This window comes from Scyliorhinus torazame, chromosome 8 (assembly GCF_047496885.1).
Source record: "Scyliorhinus torazame isolate Kashiwa2021f chromosome 8, sScyTor2.1, whole genome shotgun sequence".
Classification (NCBI taxonomy): domain Eukaryota; kingdom Metazoa; phylum Chordata; class Chondrichthyes; order Carcharhiniformes; family Scyliorhinidae; genus Scyliorhinus; species Scyliorhinus torazame.
Window position 1 is genome coordinate 25,233,139 of NC_092714.1, and position 12,013 is coordinate 25,245,151.

The 12,013-nt window shown below is 51.0% G+C and overlaps 1 protein-coding gene across 6 annotated transcripts in view; it reads left to right on the forward strand.

The window, feature by feature from the left end:
- Window positions 1-12,013, forward strand: part of LOC140427685 (histone H4 transcription factor-like) — a 72,360-nt gene that overhangs the window by 12,549 nt on the left and 47,798 nt on the right. For all 6 annotated transcript variants that reach the window (XM_072513180.1, XM_072513182.1, XM_072513184.1 and 3 more), the window contains one exon: window positions 11,788-11,899. In XM_072513180.1, the coding sequence (XP_072369281.1) occupies window positions 11,788-11,899 (112 nt within the window). The remainder of the gene's footprint in view (window positions 1-11,787; window positions 11,900-12,013) is intronic.

Sequence of the window (12,013 nt, forward strand, 5' to 3'; positions counted from 1 at the left end):
CATGGAGATAGCAGGTCAGCTCCGGAGGGAGGCAACGGCAAGGGATAGGGCAGGGAAGTTGGTGGTGGCTCCAGTGCTGATTAACAAGGTTTTTGAGGAGTTTTATGAGAGATTGTACAAGTCAGAGCCACCCGGGGGAGACCGTGACATGCAGGAATTTCTAGATGGGTTGGAGTACCCGAGGCTAGGGGAGGGGGACAGGGCTACATTAGAAGGAGCGATAGTGGAGCAGGAGATTAAAAGGATGCGATTGGAAGGATGCAGTCGGGGAAGGTGGCAGGGCCGGATGGATTTCCGGTGGAATATTATAAAAAATTCAAGGACAGGTTGACACCCCTGATGGTGGGGATGTTTGAGGAGGGATAGGGAAGGGGGTGTTTCCGCAAACCTTGGGGCAGGCATCGATTTCACTGTTGCTAAAAAAGAGATAAGGATCCGACGGAGTGTGGGTCGTATCGGCCCATATCACTTCTGAATGTGGATGCAAAAGTGTTGGCGAAGGTACTGGCGGGTAGGCTGGAGGAGTGCCTCCCGAAGGTGATAGGGGAGGATCAGACGGGGTTCGTGAAAGGGAGGCAGCTGTTTTAGAACATTAGGAAGGTTTTGAACGTCGTTATGGCACCGGAGAAAGGGTAGGAAACAGGTAGTTGTGGCATTGGACGCCGAGAAGGCGTTTGATCGGGTAGAATGGGGGTACCTGATGGCAGTGCTGGAGCGGTTTGGGATTGGACCAAGGTTTGGGAACTGGGTAAAGCTATTATATAAGAAGCCGAAGGTGAGTGTCCGCACAAATGATATCAGTTCGAGATACTTTTCTCTCCACCCTGGGACGAGACAGGGATGTCCTATGTCCTCCCTGCTGTTTGCACTTGCGATTGAGCCGTTGGCCATCGCATTGAGAAGTTCGGGTGCATGGAAAGGAATAGTGCGGGGGGGGGATAAAGCATAGGGTGTCCTTATATGCCGACGACTTGCTGCTGTATGTGTCGGAACCGAGTGCGTCGATAGGAGGAATATTGGAGCTACTGCGGGTATTTGGGTCTTTCTCGGGATACAAGCTGAACCTGGACAAGAGTGAGTATTTTGTGGTGTCTCGGCCGGGGGCGGGGGCATGGGTGGGGGGGGCTGCCATTCCGTAGGGCAGGGACTCATTTTAGGTATCTGGGGGTGCAGGTTGCCCGGGAGTGGGGGAGGCTTCGCAGGTACAACATCACTAGTTTGGTGGGGAGAATGAAAGCCGATCTGGCAAGGTGGGATGGCCTTCCTCTGTCACTGGCGGGTCGGGTACAGGCGGTTAAAATGAATGTGTTGCCGCGATTCCTGTTTATTTTTCAATGCCTACCGATTTTCCTGCCAAAGTCTTTTTTCAGGGAGATTGAGGGAAGGATTACCTCATTCATATGGGGAGGGAAGGTGGCCAGAGTGAGAAAGGTGCTGCTACAGAGGGGAAGGCAGGCAGGGGGTTTGGGTCTACCTGTTGTACTAATACTGGGCGGCGGATGTGGAGAAAGTGCGGAGCTGGGTCAGAGGGGTTAATTCTCAGTGGGCCAGAATGGAGGAGAGTTTGTGCAGGGGGTTGGGCTGAAGGCACTAGCAACAGCGCCGCTCCCAATAGCTCCGGGGAAATATTCAGGGAGTCCGGTAATAATAGCTTAATTGAAAATCTGGAGGCAGTTTCGCCAACACTTCGGGTTGGGGGTAGGGTCAAGGGAAATGGTGATTCGGGGGAACCACAGATTTGAGCCAGGGAGGTGGGATGGAAGTTTTTGTAAATGGGAAGAGAGGGGGATTAAGACGCTAAAAGATTTGTTTCTTTGGGGTCGGTTTGCAGCATTGAGGGAGCTGGAAGCGAAGTATGGGCTGGAGCAGGGAGAAGTATTTAGGTACATGCAGGTTCGGGATTTTGCCAGGAAGGAGATACAGAGCTTCCCAGAGGAACCGGCCTCCACATTGCTGGAGGAGGTGTTGACGACAAGGGGACTGGAGAAGGGGGCAATGTCAGTGGTGTATGGAGCTATTTTGGAAAAGGATAAGGCACCACTGGGAGGGATCAAAGCAAAGTGGGAGGAAGAGCTGGGAGAGTAGAGGATGTGTGTGAGCGTTGTGGGGTGGGGGGGGGGGGGGGGGGGGCGCTAATCACGTTCATATGTTTTGGGCCTGTCCAAAGCTAGGGGAATACTGGAAGGAGGTGTTTAGGGTAATTTCCAAGGTGGTGCGTGTGAAACTGGACCCGGGTCCCCGGGAGGCCATATTCGGGGTGTCGGACCAGCCAGGGTTGGAAACGGGTGCGGAGGCAGATGTCATAGCCTTTGCCTCGTTGATCACCCGAAGGCGGATCCTGCTGGGATGGAGAGCAGCCTCTCCACCCAGTGCCCTGGCGTGGCAGGGGACCTTGGAATACTTGACCCTTGAGAAGGTTAGGTTTGAACTGAGGGGAAGCTCGGAGGGGTTCTACAAGTCATGGGCACTATTTATTATGCACTTTCAAGAACTGGATAACATCGAACATTGGTTGGGGGAGGGGGGCTGGGGGGCTGTGTCGATTAAGGGTGACTATGGGTAATCCCTGATTCCTTTTTGCCATTTGTTTATGTAAACATGCGGGCTGATGTTTGGGGGTTGGTGGGCGGATGGGATCGTTGTTATTATGGGGACTGACATATCTTGCTGATTATTGTTTATTGTTGATGGGTGTAAATGCGGGAGAAAATGTGAAAAATGAGGAGAATAAAAATATTTTACAATTTAAAAAAAAAAAAAAAAAAATGGCCACACCATGAAATTCCCTGTGAAGAGTTGGGGAGACAGTAGCGTAGTGGTAATGTCACTGGAATAGTAATCCAGAGTCGCAGGCTCACGCGCTGGGGACAAGGGTACAAATCCCACCACGGATGCTGATGGGAATATAAATTCAGTCAGTAACATATCTGAAATATAAAGCTAGTGTCAGTAATGGTAACCGTGAAACTATCCATGATTGTCATTAAAAAACATTTGGCTTGCTACTGCCCTTCAGGGAAGGGAACCTTACCTGGTTGGGTCTACGTGTGCCTCAAGATCCATGGCAATGTGGTGGACTCTTAACTGCCCTCTGAAATGACCTACTCAACCACTCAGTTCAAGGACAATTGGGAATGGATAATGTGTGCGTTCCTCCAACACCACATTCCATGAAAGAATATTTTTAAAACTGGGACATAATATTCCTTGTTCCTTATATTTTCTTCCTTAATTAGGAGATTGTGATGACTGTTCCTCCCTTTTAAGGGTACCACAGGCCCTGTGACCCTTACTCTACTGTGTTGCTGTGACTTATAGGGACAGTCACCACAGAGATGCTGACTCTTGCTTGGGCACAGTTCCACAGACATTAGTCACTCATTGATATCTCATTCAACTGACACAGTGCCGGCAGGTGATAGTACTGAGCACGCTATCAAAGCTGGACCTGATCATGTCATCTCCTGACATTCCATGCTGCCTGACTTTCCAGGGACATCATGGGTGTGATGCAACAGCCAAACGCGCCGCAGCCATTCAGCACTGGCCCCCACAAACGGGGGGCCAGGTGGATCGGCACTCGCGGTGGGTTTCCCTGGGGATCAGGGGCCCCCAGGTGCATGCCTTTTGGGCAGGGTGGCACTGCTGATGCCACACGGATATCCTGGCAGTGCCAACTTGGCATTGGCAAAGTGCCCAGGTGGCACTGGCAGGGGCGCTGTCAAGGTGCCACGCAGGGATTTTGTGTGTGCTGGCGAATGGGGGGGGGGGGGGGGGTGCGAGGAAGGGTGTCTTGATCTCTCACTACACTGAGGAGTTCTGGCGAGCAGAGCTCTTCGGTGTAGAAAACAGGGCTATGTGCAGCCTTGGCTGTGTGTTTCCCGCTGAGGCCCCTTATTTAACATGAGTGCCATTTTATAGCCACGTGTTTCTCGGTGCTTGCAGCGCTGGGAAGCATGCGGCTAAACACACTCGCTATGGGACTTTGTTCCCATTTAGTTGAATCGTGCTCCATACTTCAGCCCTGACTGACACTTATTTTTCTTCCCACCAAAGCCCAGGAGAGGTCATTGGTAACATCCTTACCGCCATCTAGTATGGGGTCGGAGTGCTGGGCCTTTGCATAACACCCCTTCGGGCTTCAAAAACTGAGTGTAACTTTGATTATCAGTAAAAGTGATATTGAAGCTGACAGGCTGCCGTCACAGCCTAACTGGCTGTCCTGAAGGGAAGGAAATATGCTGTTATTACCTGGTCTTGCCATTATGTGACTCTCGTCCCACACAAATGTGTTTTAACTCTTAATTACGCACTGGAAGTGGCCGAGCAAGGGGGCTGGGTTACATAATGTGAGTGCGGGAGCAGCTGCGTTATTGTGAGCTCTGGCTCCACTCATCTTTTAATCCTTTATTTTATCCTAATGCAAATTCCATAATTATCTTTTTCTGGGGATTTATGTCTTGCACAATGTCCCTGGATGATTCTGGTCAGAGTTTGGTGGTGAAGAGCAGAGTTGAATCAGAGAGAATCCTTGTTTGATTGGGGTGGTTGGAGTTGGCAGGGGTAGTGCCCAGTTTGCAGTGACGGTTTTGCTGGTAGGCGGGCCCACGCCCCGCCAGTGCTTTATGTATGGGGGTGATGACCGCCAGTGTGAATGACATTCTGGGTGATGATCTTGGCTCAGTGGTGCAGGCCTTTGGTGCTCACTTTGATGAACTGCGAAGTATCCATGAGAGTCGGTATGACGGAGAACCTTGTATCCAGTCTTCGGGGTCGGGTGTAGGTCCCAACCATTGGTTTTATGCTGTCCCGTCCATGTTGCTCTTCGTGAGAGGTTGGAGGTGGTTGGCCATATCAAGTAATCCCCCTGACCGGGGCCTGGGTTTCTAGCCGCCTATGCGTCGGGGCAACGGCCTGGTGGAGGTGAAGACCCTTCGTTCAGTGGAGATCCTGAGTGTTGTTCGATCCTGTCATGGTCTTGGCCTTTCCAATCAATCATGGATGGTGTTATTACCTTGCAATTCATCAGTAATCCTGGAGTTTATTCCCTTGTGATTATGCTGTTGGTTTCATGGTGTTGTCTTTTCTCCTGACAAGCGTGTATGATGTTTGAGCACGAGGGCAGGGATCGTTTGCTATCCTGTCTCAGCAAAAACCATATTGAATCGGTGAAGTGATATGTGGTTTGTGGACAATCTTATCCTTTTTTCAAAATCTGCTGCAACCCGAACCCGGGTCCCTGGCACTGTGAGGCAGCAGTGCTAACCACTGTGCCTGAGCCTTCTGTTCCCCTCTGTATTGTTACATCACCCTGGACTAGGGGGTGGTCAATTCCAGCGCCACTATCCCTGGAGTCACAACACAGGTGAAATTAGATGTTGTTTTAAAATACCTGAGGTCCTTGGTTGATCCCAATAAACTGCAGTGACCAGGTTTGTAACTTTAACACAAATAACCTTTTACTATGTACAGTATAATAATTAAACTGATAGAAAAATGTAACTGACTATCTAATACCCCTTTCACAGTGCCCCCCCCCCCCCCCCCCGCTAACTACCCCCACTCTCTACACACACATGTGGCGGCACGGTAGCACAGTGGTTAGCACTGTTGCTTCACAGTGCCAGGGTCCCAGGTTCAATACCCGGCTTGAGTCACTGTCTGTGCAGAGTCTGCACCTTCTCCGTGTCTGCGTGGGTTTCCACCGGATGCTCGATTTCCTCCCACAAGTCCCAAAAGACGTGCTTGTTAGGTAATTTGGACATTCTGAATTCTCCGTGTACCCGAACAGGTGCCAGAATGTGGCGACTAGGGGCTTTTCACAGTAACTTCATTGCAGTGTTAATGTAAGCCTACTTGTGTCAATAAAGATTATTATTATATATTACTAACACGCACAGACAAGCAACTGTGGGGAAAGGGTGGGTGAGAGGTAAAGAAATTATGAATAGAGACAAAAGGATCTTTGATGCACGGGGATGACTTCTAGTTAATCTCTTTCTGAGGTTCAGCATTCTTTTCGATACTTTATCCATCTAGGCTTGAGATGGTTTTCTTTGGCAACGTTGCCTACATTCTCTATGGATTCAGGATCATTTCAAGTTTACAGCAAAGATGTGCTGGGCACTCACTGGTTTTAGAATAATAAAGCAGTTCATTTAGCAAGAGAGAGACTTGCTTCTCCTTCCAAAGTCTAATCACTTCTGCCAACCTCTCTCAGAAAGTAATCACACAGGAACCATCACTGACTGTTGTCAGGCAGAACACTGTTCCTGGCTAACCCACCAGTTGTCAGCCAACCAATCGAACAAACTTCCTCGGAAGCTGGTTCCTAAGAGCCACTCGGCGCCAAAACGTCTGATTTCTTCTCTCCAAAACATGATCTAGAAGTACAACTGACAAGCAGGCTGCTTCAGCTCAAGTCCTCTGTTTAAAGGCACATTCTGATTATAGGTCCACGGACCAAAAATAAGCGAAAGAAAATGGGAACAAAGAAAATAAACAGGAAGTACTCTTACAGTATCCATTTATGTTGAGACTTTTTTGTGCTGAGCTGTACCATTCCTGTAGTTTTATTGCGTTATTTATTAAAATGGAAAACTTTCGTAAATATATACTTTTTAAAACTTTGGGACAACCAGGACTGGACAATAAACACTGGCCTTGCCCGAGAATGAATAAATTAAAAACCTAGCAGCCAAGGTTTCTGGTAACCAGTGATTCACTATGTACATCAAGTCAGCAGGTAACACAGTGGTTAGCACTGTTGCTTCCCAGCTCCAGGGTCTCGGGTTCGATTCCCGGCTTGGGTCATTGTCTGTGCGGAGTCTGCATGTTCTCCCCGTGTATGCATGGGTTTCCTCCGGGTGCTCCGGTTTCCTCCCACAGTCCAAAAATGTGCAGGTTAGATGGATTGGCCATGCTAAATTTCCCTTAGTGTAAAAAATGTTAGGTGGGGTTACTGGGTTATGGGGATAGGATGGACGTGTGGGCTTGGGTAGGGTGCTCTTTCCAAGAGCCGGTGCAGACCCGATGGCCGAATGGCCTCCTTCTGCACTTATTTCTATGATTCTATCAAGTAAAGACAGAAACGTGTTTGGCTGTTGACTATTACGGATTAGGATCATTGAGCAGAAATGGCCGTATGGGGCAGAACCTGAGTACAGCTGCAACTATAAAACTATCCCGCCACAATCCGTGCTTTAGCAGAGGGGAGGAGGAAATTCTGGGAGGGAGGGTGCCTACATTATTTGCCTACATTACAATCACAGCACGTCAGAAGTGAATGAAAGAAAGAACTTGCAATTATAAAGTGCACAGGACACCATAGTGGTATTGTCATTGGACTAATAATCCAGCGACCCAGGGTAATGAATGCTCTGGGACCCAGGGTTTAAATCCCGTCACAGCAGGTGGTTAATTTGAATTCAATTTAAAAAAGAAAATCTGGAATTAAAAGTCTTAACAATGTCAATTGTCGGGCAGCACGGTGGCGCAGTGGGTTAGCCCTGCAGCCTCACGGCGCCGAGGCCCCAGGTTCGATCCCGGCTCTGGGTCACTGTCCGAGTGGAGGTTGCACATTCTCCCCGTGTTTGCGTGGGTTTCGCCCCCACAACCCAAAAGATGTGCAGGCTAGGTGATTGGCCACACTAAATTGCCCCTTATAATTGGAAAAAATGAATTGGGTACTCTAAAATTTAAATTTTAAAAAACAATGTCAATTGTTGTAAAAACCCACCTGGTTCGCTAATGTCCATTAGGGAAGGAAATCTGCCGTCCTCACTTGGCCTGGCCTACACATGACTCCAAATCCAGATGTGGTTGACTCTTAAAATACACCCTGAACTGGCCTGGCACCATTCAGTTCAAAGGCAATTGGGGACGGTCAATAAAGACTGGCCCAGCCATGAATTATTTTTTAAAAATATATATATATTCAAATTTTCCAACAAATTTTCAACAACCACCTCCCCCCCCCCCCCCACAAGAAAAAAGGAACAAAAACACAACAATCAGAAATTATACATTGGATTTCCCCCATATACAATAACCCCCCCCCCATATAACATTTAAAAGCACAAATAGGGGGAAGAAACCCACCTCCACCCAAACGCCACCCCAAAAGAAACCCCCCCTCCCCCCACCCCTGGGCTGCTGCTGTTGCTGATCTCCTCCTAACACTCCGCAAGATAGCCTAGGAACATCCTATGATGCTCCTGCTTACCCGTTTGAAAAAGGCCTTGGGGATCAGAATGGGAAGGCACTGGAACACAAAGAGGAACCTCGGGAGGACCATCATTTTGACCGACTGCACCCTACCCGCTAGTGAGAGTGGCAGCATATCCCATCTTTTAAAATCCTCCTCCATCTGCTCCACCAACCGCGTCAACTGAGCTTGTGCAGGGCCCCCAACCCCTAGCTACTTGGATCCCTAGGTACCGAAAGCCCCTTTCCGCCCTCTTCAGCGGTAGCTCGTCTATCCCCCTTCCCTGATCCAATGAATGCACCACAAAGAGCTCACTCTTCCCTACGTTGAGTTTATACCCCGAAAAGTCCCCAAACTCCCTAAGGATCCGCATGACCTCCGCCATCCCCTCCACTGGATCCACAACATACAACAACAGGTCGTCGGCATACAACGACACCCGGTGTTCTTCTCCACCCCCGGACCAGCCCCCTCCATTTCATGGATTCCCTCAGTGCCATGCCAGCGGCTCAATTGCCAGTGCAAACAATAAGTCCCTGCCTCGTCCCCCGGTACAGCTGAAAGTACTCCGACCTCCGCCGGTTCGTGGCCACACTCGCCACCGGGGCTCTATATAACAGCCTGACCCAACTGATGAACTCCTCCCCGAACCCAAACCTCCGCAACACTTCCCAAAGATACTCCCATTCCACCCGATCAAAGGCCTTCTCCGCGTCCATAGCTGCCACTACCCCCGCTTCCCCCTCCACCGAGGGCATCATAATCACATTCAGGAGCCTCCGCACATTTGTATTTAGCTGCCTACCCTTCACAAATCCCGTCTGGTCCTCATGAATCACCCCTGGGACAGAGTCCTCAATTCTCATAGCCAGCACCTTCGCCAGTAACTTAGCGTCAACATTGAGGAGCGAGATCGGTCTATACGACCCACGTTGCAATGGATCCTTGTCCCGCTTCAAGATTAAAGAAATCAGCGCCCTGGACATTGTAGGGGGCAAGGTCCCCCCCCCCCCCCTCCCTCGCCTTATTAAAAGTCCTCACTAGCAACAGGCCCAGCAGGTCCACATATTTCCTGTAATATTCAACCGGGAGCCTCTCCTCCCCAACTCCAGCTCCACCCAATGCGGGGCGTGGTCCGAGATGGCTATGGCTGAATATTCCGTTCCCTCCACTTTCGGGATTAGCGCCCTACTCAAAATGAAAAAGTCTATCCGGGAGTAGGCTCTATGGACGTGGGAAAAGAAGGAAAATTCCCTGGCCTGCGGCTTGGCAAACCTCCATGGATCCACTCCCCCATCTGGTCCATAAACCCCCTAAGCACCTTGGTCGCAGCCGGCCTCTTACCCATCCTGGACCTAGAACGGTCCAGTGCTGGGTCCAGCACCGTGTTGAAGTGTCCCCCCCCCCATTATCAAGCTTCCTACCTCCAGATCCGGAATCCGATCCAGCATGCGTTTCATAAATCCGGCATCATCCCAATTCGGGGCATATATGTTAACCAGTACCACCCGCACCACTCACCATCACATATCGACCTCCATTATCCATTACAATATTCAGTGCCTCGAACGACACCCGCTTCCCCACCAGTATTGCAACCTCTCTGTTCTTCGCATCCAGCCTTGAATGAAAGACCTGTCCTACCCATCCCTTTCTCAGTCTAACCTGATCTGCCACCTTCAGATGTGTCTCCTGGAGCATAGCCACGTCTGCCTTCAGTCCCTTTAAGTGCGCGAACACCCGGGCCCGCTTGACCGGCCTGTTCAGGCCCCTCACATTCCAAGTTCTCAGCTGGATCGGGGGGGCTACTCCCCCCCCCTCCTCCCCCCCCCCCCCCCCCCCGCCCCCAGCCGACTAGCCATTTCCTTTTCTAGGCCAGCCACGGGCCCGCGCCTCCCGCACCCTCCAGTTCCCCAGGCGGCGGACACCCGCGCCGACTACCTCTCCTACTTCCAGCTCCCCTTTGGCCAATGCAGCAGCAACCCAGTTCCCCCCTCCCCCCGCTAGATCCTCATCTAGCCATTTTGCTCCCCCCATGACACTCCCGTAAGTCAGCTGACCCCGGCCTCTCCCGCCATTCCATCGACCCCCCCCAGTGTGAGAATCCCCCCACCCCTTGGCAGTCAGTGTGCGCTCCTCTTCACTGCCCTTCCCCCGCCCCCATCCTTCCCTAACGCGGGAAAAAAGCCCGCGCTTTCCTGAGCCGGCCCCGACCCCTCTGGCGCAGCTCCTTTTTGCAGCCTTACCCCAACTCCCCATCCCCGGGCCACCACCCCCCCCTCTTCCTTCATGGGGCCCTGTCCCTCCAACACCGAAGCCCACACTCTCCCACAGCCCCCACATCAAATCCATTCACCCATCCCCACCCAGCACCAATACAAAAAGAACATTCCCCAAATGCAGTAAACATCCCCCCATGACAAACCCTCAGTTTGAGTCCAACTTTTCAGTCTGGATAAAGTTCCATGCCTCATCAAGCGTTTCAAAATAGTGGTGCCGATCTCGGAACGTGACCCACAATCGAGCTGGCTGCAGCATCCCAAACTTCACCCCCTTCCGATGGAGCACCGCCTTAGCCCGGTTAAAACCAGCCCTCTTCTTAGCCACCTACGCACTCCAGTCCTGGTAAATTCGGGTCTCCGTGTTCTCCCACCTGCTGCTCTGCTCTTTTTTGGCCCATCTCAGGACACACTCTCTGCCCATAAAGCGGTGGAACCTCACCAATGCAGCCCTTGGCGGCTCGTTGGCTTTGGGTCTCCTTGCCAGGACCCGATGAGCCCCATCCAGCTCCAGGGGCCTTGGGAAAGCTCCCGCGCCAATCAGCGAATTGGACATCATGCTCATATATGCCCCGGCATCGGGCCCCTTCACTCCTTCAGGGAGACCCAGAATCAGAAGATTCTTCCTCCTCGTGCGCCTCCACCTTCACCGCCAGGCCCAAGATCTCGTCCTCGTTCTCCGAGGCTTTTTGCCGCACCTCCCGGATCGCCGCCCCGTGGGCCTTCTGGGTCTCCACAAGCTTCTCAATCGCCGCCTTCATTGGCGCCAGCATTTCTGTCCTCCGCTCCTCGAAGCAGCGTTTAAGAAACTCATGCTGCTCCTGTGACCACTGCGCCCACGCTGCTTGGTCTCCACCCGCCACCATCTTGCTTCTCCTCCCTCGCACTTTCCGCTGCACCAGGATCACTTTTGTAACCGCTCCACTCCTGGTCCAATCCATGTACTGTCGGGGGGACCTTGTTGTCACCTTCCCACATTGGAAGCAGTCGAACAATTGCCATTGGGGCCCCTCTGAAGAGCCCAAAAGTCTGTTCCCGGCGGGAGCTGCCGAACGTGCGACCTACCTAGGCATTGCCGCAACCGGAAGTCTCATGAATGAATTTTTTAAAAGTGAAAGTATTTATTATGTTAATTGCCTACTTGGCATTTCTATAATGTGAATATTTGTGAAGCTGAGCTGTTGATGTTTTTACGGCTGTACTTGACCCTTCAAAATTGAGTCCTGATTGTGGGCCATCGCTGATTCCAAACTCTTATTTGAAATCTTTTACTTGTGTACTGACTTTCTTTGTTGTTTCTAGAGTACATTTGACAATCCGGAGTGGTTTTACAGGCATGTGGACATGCATGGACAGTGCACTGACAAAGAAACTCTTCCAAACAAAAATGAAGCCATTTCATGCTGCTGGAAAGGTAACCCGGAGATGTAGACAATTGGAGAAAGTAACAAAGTTGGCATTTCAATTTGGGACTCTTGAGCATCCCCTGAACCTTATTTATGGTCTGCTGCCTGCTTTATTTAAGTCT